The following is an 18,108-nucleotide window of genomic DNA, read 5'->3' as shown; positions in this document are numbered from 1 at the left end:
TTTGAGTGTTCCTGTAATTTCCCTCGCTGGACTCAAAATGTGTTTATATGCCTTTCTCTTCCACAAGAATCACTTTCTCAATAGTAGCCTGACATTTTGGACTAGATCATTCTTTGCTATACAGGGCTGTTCTATCCACAGGGTATTCAGCAAACAGCATCCTTGTCTCTACCCACTGGATGCCAATAGCACCCTCCAAGTTGTGACAACCAAAAATGTCTTCAGAAATTGCCAAATGCCCTCTGAGCAGCAGAATCACCTCTGGTTGAAAACCACTGACCTAGATCAACGGCTATGGTACTTTTTTGACCAAAACTCACAGTACGAAAAATTCCATTTATATATAAAATACCTGAAACAGTAACTTCAAGAAATAATGTCCAATGCCTTTAACATTTTCTACTCAATTAAGAAAACAATGACTAGACTGAACCTCCATATGCAAAGTAACCTGTATTTGTCTCATCTTTACATCCATAGCACCTAGCAAATTGTGCGGCACATAAGAGGCACAAAAATACTTGTTACATTGTCCTGGATGGTTCTTTCAAGTCACTCAATGAAGTATTTTGCAGTTAACTACAATAAAAACAAGATTAAATTAGTTTCTACTTGTTGGTGCTCAAAAGTGAGCACCTTCTATAGCTCCCAGAGAAAACTTCTTCACCTCTGTCCTGAAATACTGTATGACCTATAATCTGGGTTAAGCAAAATATGCAAATCCATTCAAGTGTAAAATTTATATTACACATGTGTACTACAGTGTGATCTAAAATGTTCAGGGACACCTGGGTGGCTCAGTCAGTTAAGTGTCCAACTCTTGATTTTGGCTCAGGAGATGATCTCACCGTTCACGAGTTCACGACCCATTATCAGGCTCTGCACTGTAAATGCAGAGCCTGCTTGAGATTCTCTCTCTCTCTGTTCCTCCCCTGCTTTTATGCTCACTCGCTCTCTCAAGATAAATGAACTTTTTAAAAATTCTTAAAAAAAATAATAAAATGTTCAAAACCTGAGACGCCTGACTGGCTCAGTCAGAAGAGCATGTGACAATCTCAGAATCATGAGTTCAAGCCCCACACCAGGTTTAGAGACTACTTAAATAAAATTTTACTAAATTTTTTAATGTTTATTTCTGAGACAGAGCACAAGCAGGGGAGGGGCAAGAAAAACAGACAGAATCCAAAGCAGGCTCCAGGTTCTGAGCTGTCAGCACACAGAGCCCGAAGTGGGGTTCAAACTCACAAGCCATGAGATCATGACCTGAGCATGACATTGGACGCTTAACTGACTGAGTCACCCAGATGCCCCGAGCTTTAAAATAAAATATCCAAAACATGAGGCATCTTTCTTTAAAGAAGCCTAGGATAGATAATCTCACCATTTGCCGATATTCCCGAATCATTTTTAGTTTGTCTTCTCCTCCCTTGTTTTCTTCTTTCTGTTCAATGCTGCTGATTATTCTCCAGGAAGCTCTTCTGGCTCCAATCACATTTTTATATGCAACAGATAGGAGGTTTCTTTCTTCAACTGTCAACTCCACATCCATCCCTGCTACTTTCTTCATCGATTCCACCATTTCTATAAGGGAAAAGTGAAATCAGACCTTACAAAGTAAGTTTTGTTGATACAAAATCCCTTCACAATAGGTCTTTTTTTCTGTCAAGCTAGTATAAAAAGGTAAGAATTTTAACAAAAATAACTACAATCATTAAACCTGAAAGGAGTAAAAAACCAAAAATCATGTAAAAGAAAGTAAACTAAGAGCCTAGAACAAGAGAATCTGTAATAAAAGTTCTATGGAATCAAAACCTCATATGCCACCTAACTCAATACAGCTTAGAAGCATCTGTCTCATTAAATAAGGGAACTAGGAAAGCACATCTGCCCATTTCCCAGTAAAAATAATTGAGCTGGCAGTTTAAGACAAAGATTAAAAATCTGTAGGCTCTAGGGGTACCTGGGTGGCTCAGTCGGTCAAACCCCCAACTTTGGCTTAGACAATGAACTCACAGCTTGTGGGTTCAAGCCCCACATCGGGCTCTGTGCTGACAACTCAGAACCTGGAGCTTGCTTCAGATTATGTCTCCCTCTCTCTGCCCCTCCCCCACTCATGCGCGTGCTCTCTCGAAAATAAAATAAGCATTAAGAAAATCTGTTTTAATTTACAGGCTCTAAAATATTTTTTCTTACAAATAAATTCTATTTCAAAAAATGTCATGGGAGAAAAGAATATTCATTCATATAGCAAACATACGCATTTGAGCATTTGGTTAAATCACAAACACAAACCAAACGTTAACTTTGGATGTGCCATCCTTCCACCTTTAGAAAGAAATTGTCCACCTCCTACACATTCATTAGCAAAACTTTTGATGGTTCCTATTTGTTACCACTAGGTGGCGGGCTAAGAAAGGAGCCCAGATAAACCTTAGGAGATCCCCAAGTTTAAAGAAAAACACAGGGAACAACAATGCAGAGAAATGCAAAGGAAGAACCAAAAACAGCTCAATGAATACTAACCCAATAAATATATTTACTAAAACTATGCTTTTAGAAAAGACTAAATGCCATATCACCATGTGGCTCTTTACTGATTCAGAATCTTTGGTCATAAGACCCCAAGAATCTACATTTTAACAAATACCCTTAGCATACATTAACACTCTAAGCATAAGCATATTCTAAAATATGATACAGATAGTAACTTTATGAAACACTCCTTAACAGTTAAATTATGTGCTGTCCCAGGAAAATAAGTTTTAAAAAATTACACTTTAGGGAGTACCAGAAAATTAATAGAAATATTAAGATAGTAAGGTCTTTGAAAAGTTTGGTAGTTCTTATAGTTAGAAAACCCTATTAAGACTCAGTAATTCTACTACTAGAGATTTCCCAAAAGAAATTAAAATGTATCTTAACAAGGACCTTCACACAAATAAATGGTCACGGCAACTTTATTCAAAACGCTAAGGTGAAAACAACCCAAAAGTCTAAGTATACAATGGAGTACTACTCAAGAATAAAAAAATAAACTACGGATACAAATAACAAGATGTAGGGGGCGCCTGGGGGTGGCTCAGCCTTTTAAGTCTGTTAATTTCGGCTTGGGTCATGACCTCACAGTTCTTGGGACGACAAGAAGCCTGCATGGGGTTCTCTCCCTCTGCCCATTCCTTGCTCGCACACGTATGTGGGCACATGCACTTCCTTCTCCCCAACCCGCACAAAAACAAATTTTAAAACAAAAAGTCACAAGATAGATGAGTTACAAAATCATTCTAACTGAAAAAAGCCAAACCAAAAAAAGACTATATAATTCACTCAAGCCAAGTCACAGAAATTGCAAAACTATAAAGACAACAAACAAGTGGTTATACCAAGGTATAGGGGTGAAGGGCTTGTGTGTAAAGGAAATTTGGGGAGTAAGAAAATTGCTCCACTGTGGTGGTTACACTTATCTAAACACTAAATTGTACAATATAAACCCTTGAATCACAGAAGAGTAGGGCACCAAGCACAGTCAGAAATCCAAGTATACCTTGTAGCTCCCCAAAACCTTTACTAATAGCTGAATGCTGACCAAAAGCCTTGCTGATAATTAACACACATTTCTGTATGCTATATCTATGATATACTGCATTCCACAATAAAGTAAGCTAGAGAAAAAGTTATAAAGAAAATTCCATAAGAGAAAATACATTCACAGTACTGTACTGGTTCATTGAAAAAAAAATCCACATGTAAGTAAACCTGCTCAGTTCAAGCCCATGTTGTTGTTCAAGAGTCAACTGTATATGTAAAAGGGGTATATTTTATCATATATAAATTATACTTTAATTTTTTAATGTAATTCTGAAGCATTAAAGAAATAGTAGGGAGTACAGTAATAAAACCATTAATTCATTTGTGGAAGCCTGAAAGCATTCATTCTTTTTTAATTCAGTAGGCTCCATGCCCAACACAGGGCTTGAACTCACCACCTTGAGATCAAGAGTCACATGCTATAAGGACTGAGCCAGCCAAGTGCCCCAGAACTTTTTTTTTTTAACTACAGTCATTAAAAAAAGGGGGGGGGGGGCGCCTGGGTGGCTCAGTCAGTTGAGCCTCTGACTTCGGCTCAGGTCATCATCTTGCGGTCTGTGAGTTACAGCGTTGGGCTCTGTGCTGACAGCTCAGAGCCTGGATCCCGTTTCCATTTCTGTGTCTCCCTCTTTCTCTGCCCCTCCCCTGCTCATGCGCGCGCGCGCGCGCGCGCGCTCTCTCTCTCTCTCTCTCTCTGAAAAATAAACATTTAGAAAAAAAAAGGCTAAATTTAGGGCCACTGGAGTCAGAGGGTAATTTCAAGATCACTTCCATACAAGTTTATTTTCAAAAAACTAACAAATTAAACATTCCTCAGAAGTGAATCAGTAATTAGTTTTCTATATTGGCCCCAACAAAGCAATTTAAAAATTAATCTAGCCACACCAAAAGACAATTCTTTTAAATTGTATGACTTTGCAACTATATGGAAAAACTATACACAAAATACCACCAAAAATTTAACAATGATAGATCTGAGTACTATTCCAGATAATTTGCATTTCTTTCACTTTCTATGCTTTAAAATTTTCAACATTTTAACAGTATTTTTACAGTAAGAAGAGGGAAATACGTTTTTAAAAATTTTTTGAGAGAAAGGGAGAACGTGAACAGTGGAGAGAGGCAGAGGGGGAGAGAGAGAATCCCAAGCAGGATCAAGGCTCAGCATGGAGCCCGTTGCAGAGCTTGATCACAACCTGAGCCAAAATCAAGAGTCCAACATTCAACCGAGCCACCCAAGGGCCCTAGGGAAATGGAATTAAAGGACTCAATGATAGTCTACAATACGATTCAATTAAGTATATCACTCCTTTCATTTTAGAAAGCCACAAACTATGCACAAAAGACTATGGTACAACTACAGAAGCAGCAGTTACCCAGTTTTATTAAACAACAGCTTCACTGATCTTCACCTATATGATTCACTCATTTAAAATGTACAATGTATGGGAATGCAAGCTGGTGCAGCCACTCTGGAAAACAGTATGAAGGTGCCTCAAAAAACTAAAAATAGAACTACCCTACGACCCAGCAATTGCGCTACTAGGCATTTATCCAAGGAATACAGGTGTGCTGTTTCGAAGGGACACAGGCACCCCAATGTTTATAGCAGCACCATCAACAATAGCCAAAGTATGGAAAGAGCCCAAATGTCCATCAGTGGATGAATGGATAAAGAAGATGTGGTGTATATATATATACATACACATACATACATATACACACACACAATGGAGTATTACTCGGCAATCAAAAAGAATGAAATCTTACCATCTGCAACTACGTGGATGGAACTGGAAGTATTAGGCTAAGTGAAATTAGAGAAAGACAAATATTATGACTTCACCCATATGAGGACTTTTAATCTTCAAAACAGATGAACATAAGGGAAGGAAAACAAAAATATAAAAACAGGGAGGAGACCAAAACATAAGAGACTCATAAATATGGAGAACAAACAGAGGGTTACTAGAGGGGTGTGGGAGGAGGGATGGGCTAAAATGGGTAAGGGGCACTAAGGAATCTACTCCTGGAATCATTGCTGCACTATATGCTAACTAATTTGGATGTAAATTTTTAAAAAATAAAATTTTTAAAAATAAATAAAATGCACAATGTAGTGGTTTTTAGTATATTCACAAAGTGGTGCAACGATGACCACAATCAGTTTTAGAACAGTTTCATCTCACCTGAAAAAGAAACACTCCATACCCATTAGGCATCACTCCCCACATATACCCCAATTCTCTCAACCCTAAGTAACCACCAATCTCCTTTCCATCTCTACGGATTTACCATTCCGGACATTCCATATAAATGCAACCATGTTATGTAGGCATACCTTGTTTTACAACTGCATTGTTTACAAATTGAAGATTTGTAGCAACTTTGTACCAAGCAAGTCCTCAGCACCGTATTTCCAACAGCATCAGTTCATTTCATGTTTCTGTGTCACACTTCAATAATTCTCGTAATATTTCAAGCTGATTTTTCATTATTATTACATTTGTTATGGCGATCTATAATCAGTGATCTTTGATGTTACAACTGTTTTGGGGCACCACAAACCGCACCCATATAAAATGGCAAACAATAAATGATGTGTTCTGTCCCACCAAACTGCTATTCATCTTCAGTACCATGTCCTGTCACCCCACACTCCACTATCTCTCCCTCTCTCCTCAAGCCTCTCTATTCTCTGAGACACTACAATATTGAAATTAGGCCAGTTAATAACCTTAAAATGGTCCCTAAGTGTTCAAGTGAAAGGAAGTCACACAACTCTCACTGTAAATCAAAAGTTAGCAATGATTAAGTTTAGTAAGGAAGGTATGGTGAAAGTTGAGGCAGGCCAAAAGCTAGGCCTCTTATGCCAAACAATTTGCCAAACTGTGAATACAAAGGAAAAGTTCTTGAAGTTGAAATGAAAAGCACTACTCCAGTTAACACATGAATAATAAGAAAGAAAAACAGCTTATCCCTGATACAGAGAAGTTTTAGTGGTCTGGATAGAAGATCAAACTAGCCACAACATTCCCTTAAGCCAAAACCTAATCCAGATCAAGGCCCTAACTTTCTTCTATTATATGAAGGCTGAGAGAGGGGAGGAAACTACAGAAGAAAAGTCAGGCCAGCAAAGGTTGGTTCATGAGGTTTAAGGGAAGAAAGTCCTCTCCACAACAAGGTGAAGCAGCAAGTGCTGTGGTATAAGCTACAACAAGTTATCCAGAAGATCTAGCTAACATAATTAATGAAGGTGGCTACACACTCAACAGATTTTCAGTGTTGATAAAACAGCTTTATATTATTAGATGCCATCTAAGATTTTCCCAGCTAAAGAGAAGTCAATGCCTGGTTTCAAAATTTCAAAGGATAGGGTGACTCTCATGTTAGGTAGGGCTAAAGCAGCTGGTGATTTTAAGTTGAAGCCAATGTTCACTGAGAGTCTGAAAATCCTCAGCCCTTTAGAATTATGCTAAATTTGGGTGCCTGGCGAGCATAGTCGGTACAGCATGCAACTCTTGACCTCAGGGTTGTGAGTTCAAGCCCCTCACTGGTTGTAGAGATTACTAAAAATATAATCTTCAAAAAAAATTACGCTGAATCTACTCTGCCTGTACAGTATAAGGGAACAAAAGCCTGATGACAGCACATCTGTTTACAACACAGTTCACTATTTTTAGCCTACTATTGAGACCTACTGCTCAGGAAAAAAGATTCCTTTTCAAAATATTACTGCTCAATGACAATGGACCTGGCCACCCTAGAGCTCTGATGGAGATGGACAAGATTAAGGTTTTCACATGCCTGCTAACACAATATCAATTCTACATCCCAAGAATCAAGGATAATTTCAACTTTCACTATTATTAACAAATACATTTCAGAAAGAAAAAAAAAAAAAAAAAAGAAATACATTTCAGGGGTGCCTGGCTGACTCAATCAGTACAGCATGCCACTCTTGATCTTGGGATCATGGGTTCAAGACCCATGTTGGGTGGACATTACGTAAATAAACTTTTAAAAAAGTGGACTTAATCAAAACCAAAATGAGATATCACCTGTCAGAATGGCTACTGTCAAAAAGACAAAAAATAAGTGTTGGTGAACATGTGGACAGAAGGGAACCCTAATGCACTACTGGTGGGAATGTAAATTCGTGCAGCCACTGTAGAAAACAGTATGGAGATTCCTCAAAAAATTAAAAATAGACGGGGCGCCTGGGTGGCTCCGTCGGTTGAGCGTCCAACTTCAGCTCAGGTCATGATCGCACAGTTCGTGGGTTCAAGCCCCACGTCAGGCTCTGTGCTGACAGAGCCTGGAGCCTGCTTCGGATTCTGTCTGTCTGTCTCTCTCTCTCTGCTCTTCTCCCACTCATGCTCCGTCTCTCTCAAAAATAAAAAAATAAACATAAAAAAATTTTAAAAAATAGAAATACCATATGATCCAGTAATTCCACTGAGTATTTAACTCAATGAAAATAAAAACACTAATTTGAAAAGATATATGCATCTCCACTTATCACAGTATTATTTACAATAACCAAGATATGGAAGCAATCTAAGTGTTGATCAAGAGATGAATGGATATAGTGTGTACACATACATTCTATGGAATACTACTCAGCCACGAAAAAGAATGACCTCTTGTCATTTGCAATAATATGGACGGACACAGAAGATATTCTGCCAAGTGAAATAAGACAGAGAAAGACAAATACCATATTTCACCTATATATGAAATCTAAAGAACAAAATAAAAGAACAAACAAAAAAGCAGGAACAGACCCCTAAGTACAGAGAACTGGTAGCTGCCAGAGGAAAGGGAGGTAGGGGATGGACAAAAGTGTGAAGGAGAGTGGGAGGTATGGGCTTCCAGTTATGGAATGAGTAAGTCAGAGGGATGAAAGGTACAGCACAGGGAATACAGTCAGTGGTGTTGTGATAATGCTGTATAGTGACAGAAGTAGCTACACTTGTGGTGAACATTGTATAATCCATACAGTACAGAGCCTGTTTGGGATTCTCGCTCTCTGCCCCTCCCTCGCATGCATGCTCTCTCCCTCTCTCAAAATAAATAAATAAACTAAAATAATAAAATAACAAAGTAGGCCTGAAGGTTGACTCAACTGCTGCAATCTCATGATAAAACTAACAAATAAGGGAGTTAGGTTGCTTCTTATGAATGGAGCAAAGAAAATGGTTTATTTTTCTTAATGTTCATTTATCTTTGCGAGAGTGTGAGTGGAGGAAGGGCAGGGAGGGGGACAGAGAATCCAACGCAAGCCTGATACGGGGCTCAAACACACGAACTGCAAGACCATGACCTGAGCCAAAGTTGGACACTCAACCGGCTGAGCCACCCAGGCACCCCAGAAAATGGTTTTTTGAGATGGAATTTACTTCTGGTTAAGACTGCTGAAATGAATCCAAAATCTATAAAGAACTTATCAAAATCAGCACCCAAAAACCAAATAATCCAGTGAAGAAATGGGCAAAAGACATGAATAGACACTTCTCCCAAAGAAGACATCCAGATGGCTAACAGACACATGAAAACATACTCAACATCACTTATCATCAAGGAAATACAAATCAAAACCACAATGAGATACCACCTCACCTGTCAGAATGACTACAAATTAACAACTCAGACAACAACAGATGTTGGCAAGGATATGGAAAAAAAAAGCACCCTTTTTCACTGCTAGTGGGATGCAAACTGGTGCAGCCACTCTGGAAAACGGTATGGAGTTTCCTCAAAATATTTAAAAATAGAACTACCTTACAACCCAGCAACTGCACTACTACGTATTTATCCAAAGGATAGAGGCATGCTGTTTCAAAGGGGCACATGCACCCCAATGTTTATAACAGTGTTATCCACAACAGCCAAAGTATGGAAAGAGCCCAAATGTCCATCAACAGATGAATGGATAAAGATGTGAGATACACACACACACACACAATGGAGTATTATTACTCAGCAATCAAAAAGAATGAAACCTTGCCATTTCAAACAGTATGTATGGAACTAGAGTGTATTGTGCTAAGCAAAATTAGAGAAAGACAAATAGGACTTCACTCATATCTGGAATTTAAGACACAAAACAGATGAACATAATGGAAAGGAAGTAAAAAACCATAAAAACAGAGAGGGGGACAAAACATAACATACTCTTAAATACAGAGAACAAACAGGGTTGCTGAAGGGGTTGTGGGTGGGGGTATGGGCTAAATGGGCAAGGGGCATTAAGCATGACACTTGTTGGGATGAGCACTGGGTATTATATGAAGAGGATGAATCACTGGATTTGACTCCTGCAATCAGTATTGTACTATATGCTAACTAACTTGGGTGTAAATTTAAGAAAAAAAATTTAATTGGAAAAAAGACTTCTGAAATGCCATTAAAGCATTTAAAATAGTACTTAGACTTAGTTGATAAAGCATTAGCAGGGTTAGGGTTAGGGTTAGGGTTAGACGTTGACTCCCAATTTTGAAAGACATTCTACCATGGGCAAAATGCTATCAAACAGCATCCCATGCTCCTGAAAGGAAATCAATCAATGGAGAAAACCTCACTGTTGTCTTTTTTAAGACACTGCAAAAACCGTCCCTACCTTCAGCAACCACCACCCTGATCCGTTAGCAGCCATCAACAAGGCAAGACATTCCAGCACCAAAAAAAAAGATGACTCACTGAAAGTTCAGACACAGCCTTTTTAGCAATAAAGTATTTTTAACTAAGGTATGTAATTTTTTTTGACATAATGCTACTGCATACTTAAGGACTACAGCATATTGTAAAATAACTTTTATATGCACTAGCAAACCAAAAAATTCATCTGACTTGATTAGGATATTCGCTTCATTGGGATGTTCGCTTTACTGCAGCAGTCTGGAACTAAATCAACAATATCTCCAAGTATGCTTCTAATATGTTGTCTTTGTAACTGGCTTCTTTCAATTAGCATGTCTCAGGGTTCACCCAGAATGCAGCACCTAACAATATAGTTCACAAACTATATGGATAGACCACATTTTATTTATACGTTTACCAGTTAGTGGACATGTGAGCTGAATTTTCACTTTTTGGCCACCATGACTAACGCTGCTATGAATATTCACAGAAGTATGCTTTCAGGTCTCTTGCCTATATTACCTAGCAGTGGAACTGCAGGGACATCATAGTAACTTTTTGAAGGAACTGCCAAACTTTTTCACAGGGGCTGCACTATTTTTACATTCCTACTGGCAATATAGGAAGATTCTAATTTCTCCATACTCTCACCAACATTTGTTAGTTTCTTTAAAAAAAAAAAAAGTTACCTCAGTGTGTGCAAAGTCGTACACATCATGGTTTTTATTTCTTTAATGGCTAATGATGTTGAGCGTCTTTTCATGTGCTTACTGGCCATCTGCGTACTTTCTCTGGAAAATATTCAGATGCTTTGCCGATCTTTTAATTGGCTTGTCTTTTTATAATGGAGTTGCAGATGTTATTTACTTTTAAGACCCCAACTCTTCCCTCTTAGCCCCTCAACTTCCAGAATCTGTCCATTCCTGAAGGTAGTAGATTAAGGGAGAGTAGTAGCCATGAGTCATAAAAGCACTTCCTACTACCCCTGGGTGTTCTATACAACCAGCGCTTTGTACCAATTTGCAAATTATGACTATAATGAAGCTCTCATGAAAACCTTGGTGTCATCCTCACCCTTTTAACACCAGCAACAGAAACATGATCCTACCTATAAAGTACCCCAAAACTTTACGTGAAAACTGACTTATCCAAAACTGGCCACACCTTCGAAACCACCATCAGCAGGATTAGCGCAATTATATTCACAAAAAATGCTCAATTTAACTAGTATTTCACAAAGTCTTCCCTGCAATAACTATTTTCTCAATGTGATCTAAGCACTTCTGGGATGGGGGATGGCTGTCAAATCTGTTTGCAGCAGGTATGATCAAAACTTATGAACCAGTGAATAGAGTGTCACTGTCAAAGACTACATGTGGATGCAGAGGCAATTTGGTACAAACACTCTGGACAAAATTTGGGAGACTTCCAAGTAGCTTGGGGACAATAGGTAGCTGACTGAAAATCATCAAAGAAACGGAAATTTAGAATACTAGCAACAGAAAGGGCACAATAATCAAACATACTAATAAATGCCTGTTTGGGGGCACCTGGGTGGCTTAGTCAGTTAAAGCATCTGACTTTGTCTCAGGTCATGATCTCACAGTTCGTGAGTTCGAGTTCCGCTTTGGGTGAACTCGAGCCCTGCTTCTGTCTGTCTGTCTCTCTCTCTCTGCCCCTCGATCATTTGTGCCCTTTTTCTCTCAAAAATAATAATAATAATTTATAAAGTTAAAAAAAAAAAAAGCCTGTTTGGTTCCAGGCCATTTCCCCTTTACTGTGTGGTAATAGCCTAGTTAGACATCAATTACTTTAAACCAGCTTGCCTGTATTTGTTATGGGACTATCCTGCCAAAAGTTCCCTATTTTTCACCCTGACTTTAATTTAGCTTTATTTCTTAGTTTTGCTCTTTGAAGTATTTGTGTAAATATATTCATTCAATAAACCATTCACAAATAAAACACCTCATGCCAGGCACTGTTCCAAATGCTTTGCAGGTATTAATGCATTTAATCTTCTCAACAAAGCCTTTGAAGTAGGTAACAGTATTATCCCCATTTTATAAGGAAATTGAAGAACAGGGAAGTTAAACTTGATCGAAATCACAAAGTCAGTAGATTATAAACCCAGGCAATCTGACTCCAGAGCTGTACTTTCACTTAATCATACTACCTCAGATTTGAATATTTATTTGAATTCATCTGGATGGGGATCCTTTGGTCTTTTCCTCCCCACCCCCCAACCCGGTATTTTTTTTTTTTAATTGAAGTAAGAACAGATGCAATAAATGGATGCAGTGACAAGAGACACAAGCTTAATACATTAAAATTTGGCTTATTCTTGCTTAAAGCACATCCTTTTCCACCAAGTTAACCCTCCAGAACACTATCTCCAAAAAGCTTAATGCCCATGCCTAGCAGAATAACTCCCATGCCACTAAGATTTCTACATCAACGTCCCAGTAAACATGATTATCCCAAGATGTCTCCAACAGCTGGTAAAGCAAGTTTCTGCTGAGATTCAATAGCCCTGTAATCTTATAAAGACAAAGTACAAATCTACAAGGGGGCATGTTTCCACCTATTAAACTGACTAAAAATTACCACAATGCCTAATTCTACAGTTCCTAATGAGATCCAGGGTCAGAAGAGAAGCAAACTGTTCAGCATCTGTCATGGAAAAATGAGCAGGCACTGTACTAGCTGACAGAATTAATGTACCTTGTACTGAAGCATACAGGGTCATAACTATAATTATTCCCAAAATGGAAAAAAATACTAGCCAGTGGTTACAAAACACAATCCTGACTTTAAAACACAAAACTAGGGGTGCCTGGGTGGCTTAGTCACTTAAGCAACTGACTTGGGCTCAGGTCAATGATCTCACAGTTCATGGGTTAGAACCCCGTGTCGGGCTGTGCTGACAGCTCAGAGCCTGGAGCCTGCTTAGGATTCTTGGTCTCCTTCTCTCTCTGCCCCTCCCCCACTTGTGCTCTGTCTAAAAAAAATTTTTTTTAATAATTCAAAACCAGACAATTTAACTAAAGTGCCTAAACTCTCAAACACCACATTCAACGAACTTTCCAAGTTAAATGCTCATAGAAACAAGAAATTCTTAAGTCCAAGAACACTGAAAGTAATCATCCCAAGAAAAGAAAAAGGCGATAATAGCATCAGACACTGCCTTACAAAGGTTCTGTCACTCAAGGTTCTGGAGAGGTACTGGGTTTGCTTTATGTAAAGGTCGATCAGTTGGCCCATGACTGTTCTTCTTTGCCTAGGAAATTATTCATCACTCTGAATCAAACTCAAACATCTCATTCTATAAAGCCTTCCTGTGCTTCCCAATCCATGTACACATTTCTCTGAAGATCAGTGTTTTTTCTCCCCATCAAATATAACCTTCCAGTCAATCAATAATTTAGAAAATTCCCTTCCTGGGGTGGCTGGGTGGCTCAGCTGATTAAGCATAGACTTCAACTTCAGCTCAGGCCATGACCTGACAGTTCATGAGTTCGAGCCCCACATCGGGCTCTCCTGTCAGTGTAGAGCCCACTTAGGATCTGCTGTCCACGCCGCCCTCTGCACCTCTCCTGCTCACACTCTCTCAAAAATAAACACTTAAAAAGTAATTTTTAAAAAAATTACTTTCCTAAAAGGTCAAGAAATGTGTTTTTATCTATGTATTTCCAGAAGAGCATAGTATCTAATGCCACAAAAGGAACACAAACATGTGATGAAAGAATAAAGACAGTAAGACAAACTATATTAAATAAAAAGACAGAAATAGGCTATGGTAGGCTTGACTATGTCAGAGGTAAATGAAATCTTTAAGGATTCCTTCTAGATAGGACCAAAGATTCTGTAATCATCTGTCAGCAGTATTATTTGGTAGAAAACTTACTTATATCTGTCCCTAAAGAGGTCCCTGAGACCCAAGGTATCATCATCCTGAAAATCTGAGGTCTGTTCTTTAAATATATAAAGGGAAATTTAGTATAGTGTCTTATGTTATCTCACTTTGGTAAAGTGCCTATACATTCAAATAATATTCCCAACTAACAAGACTATGGTATCTTCAGGGATCCTATCTTGAATCCTGTACACGAAATGACCAAAGGAGAACCAACACCATTTCACATTACAAAAGTCAAAGCATTTAGGGATACTGTGAGAACCTGGTCTAGAAGCTCCACTACTTATCATCAAGAGAAGACAAACAGAATGAGTAGGATTATAACATGTTTTAAATGGAAAAGTGACTGGTTGGTGTAAAAAACAAGGGTGGGTGGGAAATAAACCCATCAATGCAATCTATAAAAGAGGGTTAAAAAAAAAAATGCCACTTTTCCCAGTCAAGAGCTCCTAGGGCACATTTAAGAGGACAGTGAAAGAAAAATCCTAGCTCTGTCCTTTATCTATTTAAAAAATAGTCACACTGGGACGCCTGGGTAGCTCAGTCGGTTAAACGTCGGCTCAGGTCATGATCCCACAGTTCGTGAGTTCAAGCCCCACATCGGGCTCTGTGCTGAAGCCTACTTCAAATTCTATGTCTCCCTCTGTCTGCCCCTCCACCGCTTGCACTCTGTCTCTAGCACTGTCTCAAAAATAAATAAACATTAAAAAAATCTTTTTAAAGATAATCACACTACTAGGTATTTACCCAAAAAATATAAAAATATTAACTCAAAGGGATACATGCACCCCTATGTTTACAGCAGCATTATCTACATTAGCCAAATTATGGAAACAGCCCAAGTAACCACAGACTGATGAACGGGGGGGGGGGGGGGGCGCAAAGAAACTAAGTGTGTGTGTTTAATATTAGTCATAAAAAAGAATGAAATCCATGGGGCACCTAGGTGGCTCAGTCAGTTGAGCATCTAACTTCAGCTCAGGTCATGATCTAGCAGTTTGGGAGTTCAAGCACCGTGTCGGGCTCTGTGCTGACAGCTCCGAGCCTGGAGCCTGCTTCAGATTCTTTGTCTCCCCCTCTCTCTGCCACTCCCATGCTCATGCTCATGCTCTCTCAATAATTAAAAAAAAAAAAAAAGTAAAAAAAAGGGAATGAAATCTTGCCCATTTCCAACAACATGGATGGCACTAGAGAGTATTTATGCTAAGTGAAGTCAGTCAGATAAAGACAAATACCATATGATTTCACTCATATATGGAATTTAGGAAACAAAAGAACAAAGGGGGGAAAAAAAAGAGGCAAACCAAGAAACAAGACTCTCGGCTATAGAAAACAAACTTGGGGTGCCTGGGTGGCTCAAGTTGGTTAAGCGTCCAACTTCAGCTCAGGTCATGATCCTGTGTTTCTTGAGTTCGAGCCCCGCATAGGGCTCTGTGTTGTCAGCAGAGGCTGCTTCAGATCCTCTGTTGGCCTCTCTGCCCCTCCCCCACTCTGTCTCAAAAAATAAACATTTAAAAGATTTAAAAAAAATAAACCGATGGTTATCAGAAAGGAGGTGGGGGTTGGGGGGACAGGTTACATAGGTGATGAGGATTAAGGAGTGCACTTGTGATGAGCACCAGGTGATGTATGGAACTGTCAAATCACTATATTGTACGCCTGAAACTAACATTACACTGTATGGTAACTGGAATTTAAATAAAAGCTTTTAAAAAAATTAAAAAAAATAAAAGATAAGGATGGCTACCACCAAAAAAGCAGGAAAGAAGTGCTGACGAGGCTGTGGAGAATTAGACCCTGCACTGTTGTGGTGGGCATGAAAAATGGTATAGTTTCTGTGTGAAACAGTAAAACATTTCCTTCCACAAAACTTGTTAAATACAATTACCATATAACCCAACAATTTTACTTCTGGGAATATACCAAAAAGAATTGAAAGCAGGGTCTTGAAAACATATTTGTACACACATGTTCACAGCAGCATTATTCACAATAGCTAAAACATGGAAACAATCCAAGTGTCCATCAGTGGATGAATGGATAAGCAAAATGTAATATATACATACAATAAAATATTATTCAGCCTTGAAAAGGGAAGGAAAGGGGCACCTGGGTGGCTCAACTGGTTAAGGGTCCGACTCTTGATTCTGGCTCAGGTCATGATCTAAAGGTTCTAAGATTGGGCCCCTAGTCCGTGCTAGGCATGGAACCTGCTTAAGATTCCCTCTACCTCTCTCCCTCTCTCTCTGTCCCTCCACTGCTCCTGCTGGCCTGCATGAAGGCAAGTTTCCCAAATCACTATGTCACATGGAAAGAATGCAAAGTTACCTTAGGGATGACTCAGAACTATAATGGGGATGGGGGAAGATCAGGAAAAAAACAAGGTACCTCTGTAAACTGTAAAACTCTCTAAAATTCACATTGGTGTAATTATAAAAATCATCTCAGTAAAACTCTCTCTCTAGACTAATTATTAGTTCTCAGGAATGGTTGTTTGAAACAGTTTGGGACCTATCAAAATATATTTTATATGCATATATCTGGGCTGATCAATAGAGAAGTTATTACTTCCTGAGATAAAAATATTTTTTTAATGTTTATTTTTGAGAGAGAGTGGGCGAGCATGCAAGCATGCGCGTGGTCGGGGGAGGGGCAGAGAAAGAAGTGGGAAAGAGAATCTGAAACAGGCTCCCTGCTGACAGCAGAGAGCCCAACACTGGGCTCAAAACCTGTGAATCGTGAGATCAAGACCTGAGCCAAGTCAGGCACTTAACCTGCCCCTATAGTTCTTTTTGCTAAATAATATTCTATTAAATAATAGAACATCTACCAAAAGAGGTAAATCTACTGTACAATTATAAATGACAGTGTAAGACCTGTACATTCCAATAAAATGCCACTATCTTTCCCTTACCTTGAATATTCTTTCATCACATGATGACTATTATCTTACAGACACTTCACTTATTTTTAAAAATCTAAAAATAAGGATAAATACCACAGAAAAGACTTACCATCATGGAAAGCCACTTGCACTAGAAGAGAACAGCAAGAAGAGAACAAAACATCCTGCAGCATTTTCCCAGCTGCTGCGAAAAAGTATTTTATCCTTTGATGATAAAAAAAGGTAAACTTATTAGAAGGAGTGTGTCAACAGTTTAAATTTTAAGAATGTCCCCATCTTATGATTATCAGAGATATTAACACTGAGGGGAGAGACCCCTGTATGAACATGAATGACTCTTGCACCATATGTAAAAAATTTATGTATTTGCGTCTTCTGGGCTCAAAAAGGAGGAAGTACAGCAGCAAAGAAAAACCTGATGTCCGCATGGGGGGGGTGGGACACCCAAGTGAATAAAAACCAAAAACCCAGACCTGCTCCAGCAAATACATTGGAAGAATAGCTAAATTAAGGACAAAAGGGAGAACTAAAAGACCTAAAATAAACGCCAGAGAACTTAATGTAACAAATTAAACAAACCTCAGTAGTAAGGAGGCACCTGGGTGGCTCAGTCAGTTGAGCGTCCTAATCAGGTCATGATCCTGGGGGTCATGGAATGGAGCCCAAGTCTGGCTCTATGCTGAGCGTGGGGCATGCTTAAGATATACTCATTCTCTCTCTCTCTCTCTCTCCCTCCCTCCCTCCCTCCGCCCCTCTTCCCTGCTTGTTCCATATGTGCTGCACGCTCACACGTGTGCTCTCTCTTAAAACAAATTTCTAATGTAAATCTCCATACTTAATTTTAAAGAGATGCAGTTTAGAAATAAAGGAATGAAAAGAAGGAACTCCACCAGAGAATTAGTCTACACAGAAATGGTGAAGTATCACGCCCCTTTATTCATTCATATTCTGAAGCTACCAGAGAAGTAAAATGTCCTTCATTTGGCATGCACATATTTAAGATAACAGTCAAAGGATGATTTTGCTCATCTTCAGTAAAGTTAGCATATAAATTTTAAAC

General features: G+C 38.9%; 1 protein-coding gene across 3 annotated transcripts in view; it reads right to left on the bottom strand.

Annotated features, from left to right (window-relative positions):
- YWHAE (tyrosine 3-monooxygenase/tryptophan 5-monooxygenase activation protein epsilon) overlaps positions 1–18,108 on the bottom strand; it is a 52,801-nt gene that overhangs the window by 11,069 nt on the left and 23,624 nt on the right. For 2 of the 3 annotated variants that reach the window (XM_027034624.2, XM_015081382.3), the window contains exon 2: positions 1,382–1,581. In XM_027034624.2, the coding sequence (XP_026890425.1) occupies positions 1,382–1,581 (200 nt within the window). Of the gene's footprint in view, positions 1–1,381; positions 1,582–17,157; positions 17,253–18,108 lie in introns of all 3 variants that reach the window. The other variant, XM_015081380.3, reaches the window with a different exon arrangement.

The sequence above is a fragment of the Acinonyx jubatus genome, chromosome E1, assembly GCF_027475565.1.
Source record: "Acinonyx jubatus isolate Ajub_Pintada_27869175 chromosome E1, VMU_Ajub_asm_v1.0, whole genome shotgun sequence".
NCBI classification, from domain to species: Eukaryota; Metazoa; Chordata; class Mammalia; order Carnivora; family Felidae; genus Acinonyx; species Acinonyx jubatus.
The sequence above is the reverse complement of the archived record's forward strand: the minus strand, read 5'-3'. Positions and strand labels throughout refer to the sequence as shown.